Raw genomic sequence first — 21177 nt, 5'->3', positions numbered from 1 at the left:
TGCTTCTTTATCTTTATCCCATAGAGTTTCATTGGTTACTTAACTTTGAAGTTAAAACAGCTAATAAATAAATACGCATTTGGACAGTGAAAAGCCTGCCCAGATCTGGAGCAGAGCTCTGAGACCAAAACTTGAAGCTTATGTTTGTATTTCATACAATTATTCCAATTATCTTGATGTGATATTTGAATAAACTTATTAAAATCAGTTCACTGTAAGACTTTCTTTGTTATTATAATACAATTAATTGTAAATTATCTATGCAATCCATCAGATGTATCATGATGATAAAGATGCATTAATTACTAGTCCCGAGGATGAGCTTTTGTATTCTTTATTCCTGTATTACCTCTTCTCACGCTATGCTACCATGGATGCAACATCACTGCTTTGGATGAAAAGTTCTTTCTGGATAGCCAGCGCTTTCCTTTACCTGATCCCTCTAATCTTCCCTGCTAATGAGGGCAGTTGTTTCTGAACCTGCCACTCCTGGTGATAATCATCTGGACCATCTTCCTTAATACTCATATCTACCTTACTCTTATTTTTTAGCAATTCTTTGCCTGAATCTTTGGTGTCAAATGGCCACCATGTACCTCTTTCTTCCTATTCTTACATAGACTGAATGGTCAATGGGCTTCAAAAGGTTTTGAGGGAATGCTGAGTTTATATTTTTGCTAGTTTTTCCTTTCTAGAGGATTTCTCTCCACAGCATTAGCTTAGCATCAGCAGCAGACCACAGTGACATCCCATCTTCCACATTTTCTTGTGGATATATTTAATCACGCAAGCTATTTGACTCATATCTGGTGTTGTTTTTGTGCATTCTGCTGCCATAATCCCACATCGTTCATGCTTCTGTTTGCCTCTGTTGCTGGAAACGTCTCTTCCATGCTTGACTCATGAGCTCCACTGCTTGGTCCTTACATCCTCAATTTCCTTAATTATCCTACAAGCTCCTTCCCAACCATGCTTCCCCATTACTCAATCATCTCTTTTCCTTTCTAAATCCTCCCTACACTTTCCTCAGTCATACGATGACTCCAAATCATCCTTTTTTATCTCTCACTCAATGGAAGGAACTATTATCACCCAGGTTTTTTAATCTCAGGCACTTAAAATTCCTCAATCTATAGTTCCATATGGACGACGTGACCAGCAGGCTCAGGCTAGAATTGTCCATGTAAACAGACAAGCTTGTATCAGCTTATCAACTTTTGTTCAAAACACTTCACTTTTGTCCATGCCCTTCAATTATGATTATTTTGATTAATTCCATTGCTCATTTTTGTAAAGCAACACTTTAACTCTTAGGGTTTAACAGTGTCTGAACCTCAACCCAGAACTGAATGGTGACATTTAAGCCATGCTGCTTATTTGTTTTGTAAATACTGTACATCTGCAGTGGGCTACATTTCCTCTTCACGGGGACTTCCCCAAATACTGTATGTGGAACTGCCGTTGACCTAACTCTCACGAACACCAATCAAATCAGAGATGCTATCTCTACAGAACTGCGTGCAAAAGAGGTGGAGCGATACTATAGAAAATTCAAAGAGAGAGGTGAGATACTGTATAGATCAGAACAGGAGGTGAAGAACGACGGAAACACATCAGGAGGGAGAATTCAGATCTGATCATCTATATTAACAAATATTTTTAGATATTTGACTCTAGAAATGGATCAGAAGTGGATCTCAATGATCGTACTGTTCTCAGGTCAGTGTGAACTTTGTATTTACTAAGAGCATCATAGTAACATGTAGTCAATTTTTTTGTATTTTTTCCTGAATAGCTGTATCATTGCATTTTTGGTTTTCACTTTACTTTGGAGTATATTAAATAAAGTAAACAGTAAACAGAGCTGCAAAAGTGTTTATTATTGTTTAACAGACGTTCTTAATGCATAGCAAAGGCATTATTGATTTCAATTCAAAGCAATCAATGTTCATACACTCGCAATACATAATAGTAATTCCTCAGAAAAAGAAATAAAAATGAATATGGTATCAGCTAATGAATAAAGTGAATAAATAAAAAGAGGACCACTGCATAGAGTTATTATAGACAATTATGTTTATAATTACTTACTGGTTTATAGTAAGCTTATTCAACCAGTTTGCATGACTGCAGTACATGAGAACATTAACAACTAATGCAGTTGATTCTTCTTTAGCTGAGACTGGATGACATTATTAATGTGGTCTATTATTAATCTCATGTGTTTTTCACGTTAACAAATGCTTTACTTCTTATGTTATTAGTTTGTCTACATTCCATATGAAAGTAACAATAATGCATTAATGCAGTTGTTACATGTTTAACCAACATTACCTAAGCTTTGTTATTGTATTAATTATGTATTTTTCATGTTAATTATTGCATTTATTCATGTAAATTCTCAATGTAAAATGTTACCACACTTTATCCTGTTCTTCACAGCTGTGTGTGGTGTATCTCCATACGTTCCTCATCGGTATCACTTTGTGAATCAGAGTAAAACCTGGACTGAAGCTCAGAGCTACTGCAGACAGACCTACACTGATCTGGCCACCATCAACAACATGGACGAGATGAAGAAGCTGAACGATACTCTGAAGGATAAAGCTCAAGGCTCTGTTTGGATTGGTCTGAACAGAGGGAACACTGGGAAATGGGGGTGGTCTCTGGGAGGTGGAAATTTCTACAGTGTAGGAGATTCATACCGGAACTGGAACACGAAAGAACCAAATAATGATGGGCGGAATGAGTTCTGTGTTGCGATGTATAACCAAAGTGGAACCTGGCTTGATGAGGGCTGTTGGAAGACTTATACTTTTGCTTGTTTTGACGGTAAGAAATACTACTGTAGATACAGGTTAATGAAAGGCAGTCTGGACAATACTAGAATCTGATTGGCTGCTCAGTTATGTACTATACAAACATTTTGGGGTTTTTGTGCAGTTTTATGTTTTTAATAATCTGAATTTAATGTTTTTCAGAAAAGAACACACAAACTAAAAGTTATGTGTTTATTAATGAGGCAAAGAGCTGGTATGAAGCTCAGAGCTACTGCAGAAAGCATCACACTGACCTGGCCAGTGTGAGAAACCAGATAGAGAACCAGCAGATCTCGAGTGTGGGAATAGCAGTCGAACGGTTTTGGATCGGCCTGTTTAAAGACTCCTGGGAGTGGTCTGATCAGAGCAGCTCCTCCTTCCGATACTGGAATTCTAGCCAGCCTGATAATAATGGTCTTACAAAATGTGCTGCAGCTTCTGTGAAGGACCAGGGTCAGTGGGAAGATATAAGATGTGAGGAACAGCACCCTTTCATCTGCCATGAGAGTGAGTTATACTTAATATATTCAATACTATATTAATATATTTATGTATTAACTACCTTCATATATGGTTTATAACTTTATAATAATTGTTTATTGCCAATCTCTGTGAAAAAAGCAGCCAAACTTAGAATCTTACAATATTTAAGGTTCAGTTTTGCCCTTTTTTTCTTCTCTCTGCAGATAGGCTGATCTTAATCCAGCAGAATTTGACCTGGAATGGAGCTCTGAGATACTGCAGAGAGAATCATGTGGACCTGGTCTCAGTTCACTCTGAGGAGATCCAGCTCTGGGTGAAGGATGTGGCTCAGAAAGCCTCCACTGATCATGTGTGGCTGGGTCTGCGTCACACCTGCACTCAGGGATTCTGGTTCTGGACGAGTGGGTTTACCATCTGCTATGATAACTGGGCTCCAGGTAACGGGACAGAAGGTGAAGACTGCAGTCCTGTAGAGAGAACCGGAGCGGTGCAGGCTAGAGGAGATCAGAAGTGGGCCAGCATGCCTGAGAACCAGACTCTCAACTTCATCTGCATCAAATATGAAGGTTAGATTTAGTGTTTATGTGTGATTTGTTCAGAATATGGAAATAGTCATAATGTTAAATCCTAATTATTTATTATTTTCACTCTTTTTCTCAACCAGATTGAAACCACGTCTGAAGAACCTTCTGGTCCAGAATAAGCAGCTCAAGAGATTTACCACATTCTCTGTATATTAGCTTAAAGCAGTGCTTTATACTGTATGTGCTGTAGCTGTTTTTAAAATGTGCTCGTTTACCCTGACCCCGGGAAAAACCTGCCCAGATCTGGAGCATAGCTCTGAGACCAAAGTATAAAGCTTATTATTATTATTATTTTACTTCTTATATTTTTTATGTCTTATCATTTTAAAAGTTATCTTAATCTTAATATGTTTTCTACAATTACTTTAATAATCATATAACTGTTCTTACTGGTTGAGTAATTTGAATAAATCTCATAAAATTACTTCACTTCACACTTTCTTTCCTTGCTATACTACAACCCAGATTTGCTTATCTATTCAACTTATCAACACGACATGGAATATCATTTGAAGATAACAATCATGATGTGGATATGGAAATACAATTTCCATAAAACATCTTTTATGAAGGTCACATATGTCCAGTAAGGAACTGTTCAAATGTTCATCATCACCTGAGTACTGATTTTACTCATGTGTTTGTAATATAACTTTGTGTATATATATATATATATATATATATATATATATATATATATATGCATGTATGTATCCAAAGTCCCACTTGTTCAACTTGTTTAGACAACTTGTTAATTCACCTTTAAGTTCAGATCATGCTAGGTAACTCTTTACTTGGATGGTCCATTGTGGATTCAACAGAATGTCTGTTCAATGTAACCCTAAGTTGAATATAAATGATTCCCAATAGAAGCTTACGTTGAATCTTAACACTAAGCCTAACTGCAACAACTAATCAATGCTAAAATCTAAAATTTAAATCTAAACCTAAAACTAGCCCTAAAATGTTAAGTCTAGTGGTTAGGTTACAGTTGGATGTAGGGAAACATTCAATAGTGAGTAATTTATGTTCACCATGTTCAGTTAAATTTAATAGAAATTAAGTTGAATTTAATTTAATACCAGTTAAATCACTAAATAATTGATACCCTTTATTTTAACAGAGGGTAGACATTCTAGATTATTATGGTCTGTAAATGTTTAGCACTGTAAAACCAATTGTCTGTGTGAGTAGACTGCAATTGGAAATAACATACTTAGGGTAGCATACCATTGCAACAGAATTGCCCCTTTGTCTACATTTGAGGTATCCACATCCACAACAAATGGTTAAATAGGATTAGATGCTTCAATAGAGAAACCTAAGGTAAAGCATTTTTTCAAGGACCAGAAAACTGAGCCTGAGGGTCCCATTTAAGCTTTTTAGCCCCTCTCTTAAGGAGAACCAAGGGGAATGGAGCCACAGAGTTGAGATTTCTAATAAAACTTCAATAGAAGTAAGCAAATTAGAGAAAAGCTTGTCATTCCTTAACTCATTTAACAAAGAGCTGCTCATTAAGAAGAATAGACAGCCATGAAACTTGTATAGGTAAAGTGAGTGAGAAAGTCAATATGTCTGCTAGGTAGTTTATTGTACATAGCACCAAGTACTTCTCAGAGGTCATTGTTAGTGAATGCTTTGAAAAGCACATGGAGCTTTTGTTAGACCAAAAGGCATGGCAAACTACTCAAATTGTCCTAAACTGGTAGGAAAATCAAGAAGATCCAGTTTTAAGAAAATTGTGGCCCCGAGGAGCTGTTCTAAGGCCACATATATTAATGGCAATGGGTACGTTTTTGTTACTTGGTTAATACTATTGTAATTAATACAGGCCCACATGCTGACATCCTTTTTTCAACACAAAAGTAAGCCAGCTACCACAGGAGATTTGTTATTCCAGAGTACTGTTTACAGAAGCAGACAATGCTAGACTTGATGATGATGGTAAAACAACATAGTAAGCAAAACAGAGAGATCAGAAAAAACATTCTCAGTAGATCAGGAAATTATTGGACTATATATGTTTTTACTTATTGACAGAATGAAACACCACATCCCTTGGTATCACAGTGTCAAAACACCTTTTAATGTTGTGAGAAGGAATGACAACATGACAACCCTGTAAATTCTGTCACAATCTTGGGATTAAATGCAGGAATTGATGTATATTAAAAGTTAAATATATTGGGTTCATACTGTCTCAAACAAAAGTCTCTTTTTTTATTTGGGGCTGAATACATAATTTGGGTTAAGCCTAAAAAAAAAGGTAAAAAAAATTACTTAAGAAGCAAGGCAAGTTTGTTTGCAAAATGCCTTTCATATACAGTGGCATGTCAAACTTATTTACATAAACAAGGGGAAAAATAGCTATGCAAAAAATAAAGATAATATAAATTAAAATAAAAAAAAACTTTTGAGCTTTAGTTGGCGGACAGATGGTCTTAAGTTTTCCTGCAAAATGTCTTGGTTAACTTGGGAATTAATTTTTCTGTAGATGACGGCAATCTGTCCAGGCCCTAAGGCAGCAAAGCAGCCCCAAACCATGATGTAGCCTCCACCATGTTTCACAGTTGAGATGAGGTTTTGATGATGGTGTGCTGTGCCTTTTTTCTCCACACATAGCGATGTGGCTTTCTCCGTGGTGTCCTCCCATGAACTCTTGTCATTCTTCTTTAATGTTTTTCTTATTGTAGATTTGTCAAGAAAAATATTAGCATGTGCCAAAGATTTCTGTAAGTCTTCAGCTGACACTCTAGGATTCTTCCTCACCTCATTGATCATTCTGCGCTGGGCTCTTGCAGTCATCTTTACAGGATGACCACGCCTAAGGAGAGTAGCAACAGTGCTGAACTTTCTTCATTTATAGACCATCTGTCTCACTGTGAACTTTTGTAATCCTTTCCAGCTTCATTAAATCAACAATTCTTGAATGTAGGTCTTCTGAGAGCTCTTTTGTCCGAGGCATGATTCACATCAAATAATGCTTTTTAAGAACAGTAAACTGGTGTGTGTTTTTTTAAGACAGGGCAGTTTTAACCAACACATCCTATCTCATCACATCCTGGCTCCAATTAGCTCTTAGAAAAGTCATTAGCCTCGGGGTTTACATACCCCCCCCCCCCCCTTAATGTGAATGTTGTGTTCAATAAAACCATGCAAACATATACATTTTTGTGTGGTATTAGTTTAAGCAGACTGTGTTGGTCTATTGTTGTGACTTAGATGAAGATCAGAACACATTTAATGACCAATTTATGCAGAAATCCAAATATAATCCCAAAGGGTTCACATACTTTTTCCTGTTACTATATATATTTTAAACAGCTGAGGAAAATCAATATTCGGGTGGTGATGAATGTTAGAACAGTTCCTTTAGGAACAGTGGACTGTAGGATGTTTTTATGGCAGTTGGAGACACAAAAGTGTGACAGATGTATTATGTTCATCCAGATTCATCGTTATCATCTAAAAATATAGCTTGTCATGTTGATGGGTTGCACAGATAAGCCATAATGAATTGTATTATAGTAAGGAAAGAAAGTCTGACAGTGATGTGGTTTTATTAGATTTATTCAAATTACTCAACCAGTAGAAACAGTTACATGATGATTAAAGTCATTGTATAAAAAACATTAAGATGAAGATACATTTAAAGAATATGGTTTTAAAACAAGATTAGACATCTAAGAAGTAAAAAATAAAAAATAAAAAAATATTCAGGTTTTGGTCTCAGAGCTCTGCTCCAGATATGAGCAGGCTTTTCACTGTCCAAATGCCTATTGATTTCTTTGCTTTTTTAACTTGTTTAGTAATCAATGAAATCCTATGGGACAGAGATAAACAAGCATATACATAAACGAGTGAATGCAGTTTTTTTAACAGTTACAGAATAAAAGTGCAGATATAAATTTTAATAAACTCCAGTAAATAAAACAGAAAGCAAACACTAGACAACACAAATAAAAAATACAAGACTGAATAAAAAAATAACAAAGATGAGATTAAAGAACAATCAAAACCAAGAAAACAATATAACTAGACTCAAAACCCAACCTGACACATACACAGCAAGGTAGCACACAAAAGACTCCAAAAAAACACTGAAACAGAGGGGCTTAAATACACAAGGAGAGGGAGGAACACCTGGGACTGGATAACGAGGGGGTGGGGTAACAAATAAGACACAAGGTGAGATCACTAATGGCTAGGGCGGGGCTAAGGTGGAGACAGAACAACAACAAAACTTTGCCATGTGCTCAAAAAAGCCCATGGCTGGAAACACAGACAGGAAAACAGAGCAGAAGCACATAGAACCAAAAGTGGAAAAAACACTGGACAGACACTGGCTAATATGTGACAATAATAAAGTATGAACCACTACTTTAAGCAAATATACAGTAAATGTGGTAAAGCTGTAGAGATGCTGATTCTGGACCAGAAGAAACTTCACACCTGGTTTTAGTCTTGTTGGGGAAAAACAGGAAAGAAAATTAATATATTTTACATTATACCTATTTATACTGTATATGTATATATGCATATTCTGTACAAATAAACACTAAATCTAACCTTCATATTTGATGCAGATGAAGTTGAGAGTCTGGTTCTCAGGCAGGCTGACCCACTTCTGATTTCCTCTAGCCTGCACCGCTCCGGTTCTCTCTACAGGACTGCAGTCTTCACCTCCTGCACCGTTACCTGGAGCCCAGTTATCATAGCAGATAAAGTCTCCACTCACCCAGAACCAGAAGCTGAGGGTGCAGGTGTGACGCAGGCCCAGCCACACATGATCAGTGGAGGCTTTCTGAGCCACATCCTTCACCCAGAGCTGGATCTCCTTAGAGTGAACTGAGACCAGGTCCACATGATTCTCTCTGCAGTATCTCAGAGCTCCTTTCCAGGTCAGATTCTCCTGGATTAAGATCAGCTTATCTGGAGAAGAAAAGGAAAAGAAGTAAATGCATACAGTCTGAAATATAAAATACATTAAGATTAAATGTAATCAAATTAGGTTCTTCTCACTCTCATGGCAGATGAATTGATATGGTGTATCACAGTCTTTATCATTCCAGTGACCCTGTTCAGTCATTATCATGGTAGTACAGTTCTGATTTCCATTGAAATCATTTGGCTGGTTAGAATTCCAGTATCGGAATGAGGAGTTACTCTGATCCGACCACTCCCAGGAGTCATTGAACAGGCCGATCCAGAAATGATTATCATTTATTGTCGCATTTATAATCAACTGGCTCTCATTTGGGTTCCTCACACTGGGCAGGTCTGTGTGATATTCTCTGCAGTACCTCTGAGCTTCACGCCAGGTCATTTTGTTATTAATGAATACGTAGCTCTCATTGTTTGGTTTATTTTCTGAAAAACATTAAACTCACGTAGTTAAAAACTGCACAAAAATGTCAAAGAATGAATATGATACGCAAATGGACAGCCAATAGGATTTCAGTTTTTTTTCAGACTGAATTCATGAAGTGAACATGTTTTTCATTAATCTGTATCTGCAATAGTAGATCTTACCATCAAAACACATTACAGAATAGTTCTTCCAACAGCTGACATCAAACCAGGTTGTGTCTTTCTTCATCGCAACACAGAACTCATCCCTCGTCCCAGCATTATCTGGTTCTCCGCTGTTCCAGTTCTGGTACGAGTTTCCTACACTGTGGAAATTCCCATCTCCCAGAGACCACCGCCATTTCCCAGTGTTCCCTCTGTTCAGACCAATCCAAACAAATTCTACACCTTTACCCTTCAGAGTGTCGTTCAGCTTCTTCATCTCGTCCATGTTGTTGATGGTGGCCAGATCAGTGTAGGTCTGTCTGCAGTAGCTCTGAGCTTCAGTCCAGTTTTTCTTCTCATCCAGAAAGTGATACCGATGAGGAACGTATGGAGATACACCAAACACAGCTGTGAAGATAAGGAGAAAATGTGCTAACACTTTACGTTAAGAATTCTCTAAATACAGTGGCTTGCAAAAGTATTCATACCCCTTGAACTTTTTCGTATTTTCTCACATCACAACCACAAATAAATAAATAAATATGCATATTTCATTGGAATTTAATGTGAAAGACCAACACTCCTAATGACTAAAAAAAATCCACATGTGTGTAAATCTAATCTCAGTACAAATACAGCTGCTACGTGTCCAAAGAACAAATCAGACAGCTCAGGAATCAGGGAAGCTGGTCACAGTTGATGGGAAGATGGATGGAGATAAATACAGAACAATCCTGGAAGAAAAGCTGTTGGAGGCTGCAAAAGACTTGAGTCTAGGGTGGAGATTCACCTTCCAGCAGGACAATGACCCTAAAAGACTTGCAGCTGTAATTACAGCAAAAGGTGGTTCCACAGAGTATTGATTCAGGGGGGATGAATACATTGCATTTTTCCAGATTTTTATTTGTAAAAAATGTTTTGAATCATGCATAACTTTCTTTCCACCTCACAATTGTAAGCCACTTTGTGTTGGTCTTTCACATTAAATTCCAGTGAAATATATTTGAGTTTGTGGTTGTAATGTGACAAAATATGGAAAAGGTCAAGGGGTATGAATACTTTTGCAAGCCACTCTAACATGAATTAGTACATTAGATTAATAATTAATAATGTTAACTAATGTAAGGTAATCGAGTAAAAGTTGCATTAGTTACTGTTCTTGTTCTTATTTTGTTTATGTACTGTAGTTATGCATACAGTTAAATAAGCATTGTTAAAATTGTATCATGAACTAAATAGTAGTTATTATCTCAATTGGCTGTTATTTGTATTTTTTTTTCGTATGCTTTTCATAAAAACTTTAACGTTAATTTTCGCATTTTTCCCATTGAAAATTAATATAGAACAATTTTTTTCGAAAACAAGCCTTCTGAATCAGTCTGATTTACATTTTTCGTACAATTATCGTACAGAATTTACCCATAGGAATAAATGAGGGGCCCAACATTCTATTTCATACACCAGCAGCTCTACACACAGAACTCTTTCTCTCCCCTGCTCTGCAGTACTGTGCGTGTATGGAGGAGCTATTGGATAAAGCAGCTATTGGTTAAACGTTTAGACACCAAGCATAGCAACACTTTAGCAACCACCTAGCAACACCTTAGCAACCACTTTGAAACTACATAGTAACCAACACAAATACCATGGCAACACCAAAGCAATCACCACGGATACTAAAGAAACATCTTAGCAACCACCTAGTAACACCTTGCCAACTACCTAGCAACTGCTTAGCAACACCTCAGCAACCACCATGGACACCTTAGCAATGCCTTAGCAACCACCTAGCAACACCTTACCAACTACCTAGCAACTGCTAAGCAACACCTTACCAACCACCACAAACACCATAGCAACACCATAGTAACCGCCATGTACACCATAGTGTAGAACCACTTTAGCAACCAACTAACAAACACTTAGAAACTACATAGTTACTAACATGGATACCACAGCAAATCAAATCAAATCAAATGTATTTGTATAGCGCTTTTTTCAACTGGTGTTGTCACAAAGCAGCTTTACAGAAACATGATCACAGGACAAATAATCAGGCAAAACACTAAACATAGAAAATACAGAATACAGAACCCCCAGTGAGCGCAACACCATAGCAATCACCTAGCAACCAACACAGTGACCATAGCAACCACCTAGCAACTGCTTAGCAACACCTTACCAACTACCTAGTAACTGCAAAGCAACATCTTAACAACCACCAGGGACACCATAGCAACACCATAGCATCCACCATGGACACCATAGCAACACCTTAGCAACCACCTAGCAACACCTTACCAACTACCTAGCAACTGCTTAGGAACACCTTAGCAACCACCACGGACACCATAGCAATGCCTTAGCAACCACCTAGCTACACCTTACCAACTACCTAGCAACTGCTAAGCAACATCTTACCAACCACCACGAACACCATAGCAGCCGCCACGGACACCATACTGTAGCAACACTTTAGCAGCCACCTAGCAAATACTTAGAAACTACATAGTTACCAACATGGATACCATAGCAACACCATAGTAATCACCTAGCAACCACTTAGCAACACCTTAGCAACCACCACAAACACCATAGCAACACCATAGCAACCGCTTAGCAACACCTTACCAACTACCTAGCAACTGCTTAACAACACCTTAGCAATCACCTAGGACTAGAGCTTAGATCGGGCCCAAAAAATCCGACCCGACCCATTTTTATTATAGTTTAATTTCATTTTGTTTTTATTTTTTTCTCCTACAGTTCAGTAAGTTTTAATTTGTTTTTAGGGTGGGCTTGCAAGTTTTTATTAGTTTTCACACAACTCATCAGAGAGATCAATCTAAGAAATCAGAGAGAGAGAGAGAGAGAGATTTGCGTGTTCTGGTGTATGAGCTACTCACAGGTAAATGTTCTCACACACTGTATCTCCTGTTTCTCTTTTATCTGCCTGGTGCTCATATTGTAATCGCATACATAGTTCTGCAGTTTCTCAGTGTTTTCTGTCGTGTTTTGCAGCTAGCGCGAGCGATTTAAACAAGAACAAACGCCACGGACCACGAGGTGCCAGGCACTGCCGCTGTGCCGTATCCGACTCCCTGCTGAATCCGACTCCGCTTCGCAAACAGAATCGGCACAACACCGTCCGCTGTACAACAGCACTTATAAATAAATTAAACACGAAAATGTGGGTGTTCTATCAGTAATTTCAGTTAGTTTTAGTTAGTTTTATAAACACACAATACAGCTCGAGTTAGTTATGTTTTTTGCTTTTAATTATCGTTAACACAAATGGTTTTTCACTTTCAGTTTTCACTATTTTTTTAGAATTAGAAAACAGATGCCTACATCTCGGACTATTTTCTGGAGCCCGACCCAACCCGACCCGACCCGACTCGAGGAATGTGGTGGGAAATCTCGGCCCGACCCGGGTCGGTCCTCGGGTCAGGTCGGGTTTGGGCAGAGAATCTAAGCTCTACCAAGGACACCATATTAACACTATAGCAACCACCGTGTACACCATACTGTTGCAAAACTTTAGCAACCACCAAACAAACATTTAGAAACTACATATTTACCAACATGCATACCATATTAACATCATAGCAATCACCTAGCAACCACCACAGACACTTAGCAACACCGTAGCAACCATATAGCAACTGCTTAGCAACACCTTATCAACTACCTAGTAACTGCTAAGCAACACCTTAGCAACCACCAAGGACACCATAGCAACACCATAGCATCCACAAAGGACACCATAGCAACACCTTAGCAAGCGTCCAGCTAGCAACACATAGCAACCACCTAGAATCTACATAGCAACTAACACGGATACCATTACAACACCTCAGCAATCCTCTAGCAACTGCTTAGCTACACCTAAGCAACCACTACAGATACTATAGCAACACCTTACGAACCACCAAGCAACACCTTGGCAAACACAATGGACACCATAGCAACCACCTAGCAACACCGTACCAACCACCATGGACACCAAAACAACACCATAGCAACCAATTAACAACAATCTGAAATATCCGAGCAACTGCTTAGCAACATCTTGTCAATCATTTTAGATATGACAGCAAATGCCTAGCAACATCCTATCAACACCTTAGCAACCAACTGTAATACCTTAGAAACTGCCTAGCAAAAGCTTAGCAATGACCACAGATATGATAGCAACCACCTAGCAACAGTTCAGCAAAATGTTAGCAAGAACCTAGAACTCCATAGCAACAACATAACACCTTAACAACCCATTGGTAAACAATAGCAACACCATAGCACCCACTTAGCAATGACCTGGAATTCCACACCAACCATGTATTCAAAGGGTTTTGTACACTGATTTGTTAGCCATAGTTAAAGCAAAAGTTTTGGAATTTTGCTTTTAGCCTAGGTTTTTGGACCCTGGTACATCAGACAAAAGTATTAGCATTTCATAATTTCAGCCAAAACTTTTCGGAGTTTAGCATTTGGCCTAAAGTCAACAGCATAGCAACAACTTGTCAGACTCTTCAGACAGAAACAGCTTTGCAACCATTTTAACTTTTAACGTTATTAGTGCACTTTTCCAGGCCAACTTTGTTCTTAAACTTTCACTTTCTAGTTACTCTTGTTTTTCTTAGTAGTTCTAAATAGTATGCTTTCAGTGCACAAAAATCATGAATGGAACTGGTAAGAACATAAGTGTCTGTAGACACGTGCACTTAGGAAAGTTAACAAACAGTTCAAAATGTATTATTCAAAATGTAGTACTAAATGATGTACACTGACCTGAGAACAGCAAGAAGACTGAGATCCACTTCTGATCCATTTTGTGAATAGATTATCCAATAGTAATTAACATAGATAATCAGATCTGAGTTCGCTCCTGATGTGTCCTTCGTTCTTCACCTCCTGTTCTGATCTATACAGTAAATCACCTCTTTCTTTTATTTATCTCTAATATCCCTCCACCCTCCACACCTTGCACGCAATTCTGTAGAGATAGCATCTCTGATTTGGTTTGCTTTCGTCAGAGCTAGGTCATCAACAGTTCCATTGATAGTATTTGTGCAGTCCCCTTGAAAAGGAAATGAAAACCACTGAGATATATTTGCAAAATAAACAAGCACCAGGACTTCAATGTTACCATTCAGTTCTGGGTTAAGAATCATACACTTTTAACCCCTGTGACGGACGCCCCGGGGATAGGGGTGTGGCCACCGTGACCTGGTAGTCAGAAAGCACACAGACACACAGACAAAGGGATTAAATGAACTCAAAATGTAGCTTTATTCAGCTTTAAATCCCTTCACCACACCCAAAACAACTTAAATAAACATATCTATGGCCCAATGGGGCTCTAGTCACCCAACTCTCGACTTTTAGTCCTTTTAAGGCTCTGTGTTGCCTCAGCCCTCCTCTCACCAGCAGTGTCTCTCCAAGTGAGGGCCAAGGCAAAGTCTTTATGCCTGTTCCAGCTGGCTGCTTAATCATTCCAGATACTGACCAGTTGGAACAGGTAGGGGCTGTTTGTCACGGCATGGGGCAGATCTACAACTCCCGTGCCTCCACACGTCACAGTCCATCCCCCTAAGCTTCCAGCCACCAGGGTCAAAAGTGAGGCATTTCCTGGTGACTGGGGCGAAAAGAGAGCAGCAGCGTGAGGAGAGCAGGGGATTCAGTTTGCTCATTCAGGCCCCGTTCTCCAGGGAGGGGCCTTGGGAGATGTCGAGGTGCCTCCCAGCCACCGTCCACGTGGCCTGTGGGAGTAGCTGCAGCTGTCGCAGCGACTTGTGATGCTGGAGCAGGCAGCTTGGTGACTCGTGGCGCTGGAGCAGGCAGTGTGGTGATTCGGGCAGCTGGACCGCGGGCCACCTTCTGGCCCACCTCTGTAGCCCCTAGCTCCTGGCTGTGCTGCTAAGCCGGCTGTGGTGCTGGCACCGGTGCTTGTGGATCCTGTCGACCGTCCTCGCTGCAGGCTGGCACCACCAGCCCGTTGTCATCCCCGCTCTGGACCCTGTTAGCCGTTGGTTTCTCCTCCGGGTTTGTGATGAGACGGTTTCCCTCCTTCGAGCCCGCGTTCTCCACCAATTCGACGGACACCCCAGGGATAGAGGCGAGGCCACCATGACCCGGCAGTCAGAAAGCCCACAGATACACAGACATGGGGAGTAAATGAACTCAAAATGTAAATTTATTAAGGCCCTCCACCACACCCAAAAAAACTTAAATAAAGATATCTATGGCCCAATGGAGCTCTAGTTACACAACTCTTGACTTTAAGGGTCTGTGTTGCCTCAGCTCTCCTCTCACCAGCAGCATCTCTCTCCAAAGGAGGGACGAGGAAGAGTCTTTATGCCTGTCCTAGGTGGCTGCTTAATCATTCCAGATGCTGACCAGCTGGGACAGGTAGGGGCTGTATGTCACAGCATGGGGTGGACCCACGGCTCCCCCGCCTCCGCACACCACACCCCTAAGAGGAAAGTTAATGCCTTAAAAAAATATCAATTGTTTCACTCAAAATGGACCATAATTGAGTTGCATGGACATTGTCTTTTCACTGTATTTTGAGGTTTTTTGAACAGAAGTTGATGAGTTAATACAAGCTTGTCAGTTCACACAAGTAAATGTAGACAAAAGCTGCTGATCATTACTATTACGATTGAGGAATGTAAGTGGCTGAGATTTGAAAACCTTGGTGATAATACACTGCCTGGCCACCTGGATTTAAGTAAGAAAATGATGTGGGGTTGATGCTGCAGTTGGTCTGCAGGTGCTTTTGCTCCCTGATGGTGAAAACCCTGAAAGGGGATGAGGAATAGTTTCTTCCCACAGGATACTCAGGCCCACAACCAAGAAAGCCGACACATTGCACAAAGGACATCAGATAGTATATTACAAACCAGCTACTTACTTTGTTCTAAGCTTTTTTGGCTTAATATTTTTCAATATAATGTTTGTTATTATCTTATTATCACATTTCCTGTTGATCCATATTTTAATGTATTCTATTTTTTACCTCATCCATTGATAAGGTAGTACTGCAGCAATCACTATCTGAACAGGACTGATTGTAAAATATCATGGCTTAATTTACTGTTAAACAAAGTAAACTTAAGACTATTCTTAGTTTTAAAAACATTCAAGTGTTAAAAACTCCAGCAGTACTGCTGTGTCTGATACACACACACACTGGCACCGTGGGTGTAACGGAACAGAAAATTTCACGGTTCGGTTTACACAGAGGCTCCACCTTTGGGATCTTGTTGGAACAAACAAACAGTGAGCAGGTTTATTTCTTTTTTACTGTATTATGATATCCCAGAGAGAGAGAGAGAGAGAGAGAGAGTGCGAGAAAAAGCAGGTGAGAGAGTGACAGAATATCAACCCATATCAAAACAGCTTTATATACACTTAGGTGCTACTATTTACAGTAATAGACATTTTGACCAAGGCTGCCCAAACATCTGCATAGCACTTTAAATATATTTAATTAATAATATAACATTACTACACCCCTAAAACACTTAATTACACGTACAATTACAAAATCCATTTAAAAACATTGAATAGTAAAATTTAAAAATTACAACTGTGAATCCACTGACGTCAAACATGGAAGCAGGATCACACCAGACTTCATTCTTCTTCAGTCTAAAAAACAGAAAGAAAGAAGAAGGAGATTTTAGGCCCAGTCTCATTTCAGCCCTTGTCCCTAACACTTAGCCCTATCCCTCCATTTTGCACAATCATGCCTTGATCATATCAAGTATAATTAACTAGCTAGCTAGTCCCACTTAAAATCATGCTCCACCTTTTAAGGCTAAATGCTAGCAAATAGCTAACTTCCACTCCCATGGACCAGTTTATATGGACCTACTCAACCACACATCCAACAGAATAGATCATAGATCCATCAGCATCAGGGAGAGGCCAGTCGAAGCATCGGCAGCAGAAAGGAGGCTTTGTAGATACGTCTTCCGCATGTCAAACCTTTATTGATACAAAAATTTAAAAAGCAATATCGTGTCAGTCCTGCAGCAATGCCAATGAGTTATACAGCTACTCGATATGAATACTACCTTTTTATACCTATACTACATTTATTCTAAGTATAAACTGGTCAGGTTTTATCCTCTTTTTTCTTTTTACCTCCAATTCATCACTGATCGTTCCTACAACTCAACTGCACAGCACCATAAATACCCACAATGGATTTTTTTAACAGTGCAAGCGACTAAGCAGACATTACCAGCTCCAACAAATAAACCAACACTCCATTATAAGAAACTTCTAACAGTTTCAGACGTCTTTAAACGGGGGTACACGGCAAGCTCCATGGCAACAGCATCTTTAAGGTACACAGCCTATTCTTTTTGCAAAAGACTACCCCTTGCCTCAAGACTGTTGAATGAACCGTCAATCAACCAAGTCCTGGGAAAGTCCAAGGATGGATGGCACAGCCTGATACAGTCAGTACCAGGTGCCCCCACAACTCCATTGGACAGCCTTGGCCAGGATGTAGGGGTCGATGCTACCCTGGACAGTCCAGGACTTTCACAAGCTCCAGCACCAGTAGTCACATTTAAGAATGGTCCTGCCTCAATCTGTGCTGCAGCTCCCTTGGTCACTACCCCTAATGGCCAGGGATCCAGTAAAGTCTGGACTGACACCACAAGAGCCTTCACAATTGCAGCACCAATGGCCATCCTATAGTTTGACCTGGAGCATACCAACCCTAGCAATGCCCCAATTTCATTTTGGCAGCAATGCCCCCTGCCAACGAGGAGGACCCCCCAAATACCTGGCTCATGTTGTCAGCCGCAATTTCCCCCTCCAGGCACATGCCAGTGTGTCGCTCATGAGCAAAATAGACTGATTAGCACAGCTGGGCCTATTTAAACAGTGCATGTTTTCCTAGGAAAAATACAATCATGCAGCTATCATGCAGGTTCAAGTTTGTTTTGGGCGTGGTGCAGGGAAAGTTGTTAATAAATATATAGTTTTAATTCACGGAAACCCTGTGCATGTGTCTCTCTCTGCTGCTTCTTGACTGCCAGGCCAGTGGCTTCACACCCCTATGCACTAGGTGTCATTACTGTGTGTAACTGAAGCCCAACATTGAGAATACTAAAATGTATCGCTCATTTGCATCAAAACAGACTGGCAGTGTTGACTACAGAGGGCGGCTCATAGCTGCTAAAAAACTGTGTTATTTATTTATTTGATGACATATCGGGTTCTAGAAGAGTTGTTCTATTAATTAGGGGGAAAGTTTTAACTACTTCTCCTTACAACTCAGTTCCAGGGGAAGGTTGACTATTAAAAACAAGGAATAGAGTATAAATAGGGAAAAGGATTAGTCCTTAATGTAATCTGCACTATCTAACCTTAATATCTGATGCAGATGAAGTTGAGAGTCTGGTTCTCAGGCAGGCTGACCCACTGCTGGTCTCCTCTAGCCTGCACCGCTCCGGTTCTCTCTACAGAACTGCAGTCTTCTCCCTCTGTCTCGTTACCTGGAGCCCAGTTCTCATAGCAGATAAAGTCTCCACTCATCCAGAACCAGAAGCTGAGGGTGCAGGTGTGACGCAGACCCAGCCACACATGATCAGTGGAGGCTTTCTGAGCCACATCCTTCACCCAGAGCTGGATCTCCTCATAGTGAACTGAGACCAGGTCCACATGATTCTCTCTGCAGTATCTCAGAGCTTCTCTCCAGGTCCGATTTGTCTTGATCAAGACCAACTTATCTAAAGGGGAATAGGAAAAGGGCAATTAATGATTCATCACAATTTAAAACACTTAAAAAAAGATATAAAATGTACGATGCTTAATTTAGGAAAGAAAAGGTTTCCATTATTGAATAAGTCAAGCATTACTTACTCTCATAGCAGATAAAAGGGTATGATGTGTTACAGTTTACATCATGCCACTGACTCTGATCCATCACAGATGCTGCAGCACATTTATCAGTAATATCTGGCTGATTGGGAAACCAGTATCGAAATGAGGAGTTCTTCTTATTTGACCACTTCCAGGGGTCATTAAACAGGCCGATCCATTTCATAATACCAACATTTTTTGCCTCATTCCAGACCTGCTGGTTCTCTGTCTGGTTCCTCACACTGGCCAGGTCTGTGTGATTCTCTCTGCAGTAGCTCTGAGCTTCACGCCAGGTCTTCCTCTCATTAATGAATATGAATCTCTCAGTGCTTGTCTTAAAACCTAAAACACATTAAATCACATAAGACTCCATAAGACCCAATAATTTCAGACTCACTAAATAAACTGATCATGCCTTTCATTAATCTGTATCTGTAGTAGTTGTTCTTACCATCTAAACACACAAAACGATATTTATCTCCACATTCGACATCAAGCCACGTTCCATTTTGATTATACATCGCAACACAGAACTCTTTCCCTCCAGGATTATTTGGTTCTCCAATGCTCCAGTTCTGGTACGAATCTCCTACAGTGTCGAAATTTCCGTCTCCCAGAGACCACCCCCATTTCCCAGTGTCCCCACGGTCCAGACCAATCCAAACATAGTCTCCACTTTTACCCTTTAGAGTGTCGTTCACCTTCTTCATCTCGTCCATGTTGTTGATGGTGGCCAGATCAGTGTAGGTCTGTCTGCAGTAGCTCTGAGCTTCAGTCCAGGTTGTACTCTGATTCACAAAGTGATACCGATGAGGAACGTATGGAGATACACCACACACAGCTGTGAAGAACAGGAGAAAGTGTGGCATTTGTTAACATGAACATCACATTAAATACTGCATTAATAATTACACTTATGTAAACAAGCAAAAACTGCCTTCATTAATTTTCTTGTCTTTTGTTCATGTAAAGCAGTTAAGCATCCCAGCATTTATGAAAACACTTATCCAGTAATTTAATTTACTTTAATCGAAGAAACCTTTTTTTCACAATTTACCCATTAAATCATATTTACTTAGCATTAAACTTCCAGTGCACAAAAATCATGACTAAAACTCTGTAACTAATAACAACATGAGTGTCTGCAGATACATGCGCTTAGGAAAGTTAATAAACAGCTCAAAATGTATTATCTGGTGTGAAATTTATTACTAAATGATTTACACTGACCTGAGAACAGCAAGAAGACTGAGATCCACTTCTGATCCATTTTGTGAATAGAATATGAGATAATATTTGTTAGATCAAGTCTGATTTCTCCCCAGATGTGTTGATGTCATTCTCCACCTCCTGTTCTGATCTATACAGTATCTCACCTCTTTCTTTTAAATTATCTCTAATATCTCTCTACCCTCAACCACTTGCACACAATTCTAGAAATAGCATCTCTGATTTGGTTAAATTTCGTCAGACTTAGGTCAGCAGCAGTTTCACTGATTGTGTTCTGGCAGTGTTCATGAAGAGGAAATGTAGCCCACTGCAGATGGATTTACAAAACAAATAAGCAGCATGACTTCAATGTTACCATTCAGTTCTAGGTTAATGTTTATACACTTTTAACCCGTAAGAGGAAAGCTGTTCCCTTAAAAAACTGAGTAATGGAATCATTCAAAATGAACATAAATGAATTGGCATGGACGTTGTCTCTTTACTCACTGGAAATAAATATAAATGTAATGTAAATGTAAAGAGTACTAGGGAAGTATTGTTGAGCAGGGGCACATGGGATAGTTGCAAAAGGAGACTTGGGATGATTAAAGAAAAGCTTTAAGGACAAGGCAGTGGAGCTCATGAGTCAAGCAAGGTAGAGATGGGACCAGCAACACAGG

General features: G+C 39.6%; 2 protein-coding genes across 2 annotated transcripts in view; one reads left to right on the top strand and one right to left on the bottom strand.

Annotated features, from left to right (window-relative positions):
- The first annotated feature begins 1679 nt into the window (after positions 1-1679).
- Positions 1680-3873, top strand: LOC103026851 (macrophage mannose receptor 1-like). The gene is made up of 4 exons (XM_049470053.1): positions 1680-1719; positions 2443-2832; positions 2982-3326; positions 3506-3873. Exons 1-4 carry the CDS (start codon positions 1680-1682, stop codon positions 3871-3873), a joined length of 1143 nt encoding a protein of 380 aa, XP_049326010.1.
- Positions 3874-7992: 4119 nt separating this feature from the next.
- LOC103037236 (C-type mannose receptor 2-like) overlaps positions 7993-21177 on the bottom strand; it is a 74224-nt gene continuing 61039 nt past the window's right edge. The window contains exon 5 of the mRNA XM_049470052.1: positions 7993-8349. Coding sequence (XP_049326009.1) covers positions 8345-8349 — 5 coding nt within the window. The 3' untranslated portion in view covers positions 7993-8344. The remainder of the gene's footprint in view (positions 8350-21177) is intronic.

Source organism: Astyanax mexicanus, chromosome 21 (assembly GCF_023375975.1).
Source record: "Astyanax mexicanus isolate ESR-SI-001 chromosome 21, AstMex3_surface, whole genome shotgun sequence".
NCBI classification, from domain to species: Eukaryota; Metazoa; Chordata; class Actinopteri; order Characiformes; family Acestrorhamphidae; genus Astyanax; species Astyanax mexicanus.
Note: the sequence above shows the minus strand (reverse complement) of the source record. Positions and strands in the feature narration are given on the sequence as shown.

Bases quoted from the DNA above. Each gene is read 5' to 3' on its own strand.
- LOC103026851 (XM_049470053.1), top strand. From the start codon at position 1,680: ATGGATCAGAAGTGGATCTCAATGATCGTACTGTTCTCAG. The intron at 1,720-2,442 runs GTCAGTGTGAAC...TGTTCTTCACAG, and splicing joins AATGATCGTACTGTTCTCAG to CTGTGTGTGGTGTATCTCCA. The intron at 3,327-3,505 runs GTGAGTTATACT...TTCTCTCTGCAG, and splicing joins CCCTTTCATCTGCCATGAGA to ATAGGCTGATCTTAATCCAG.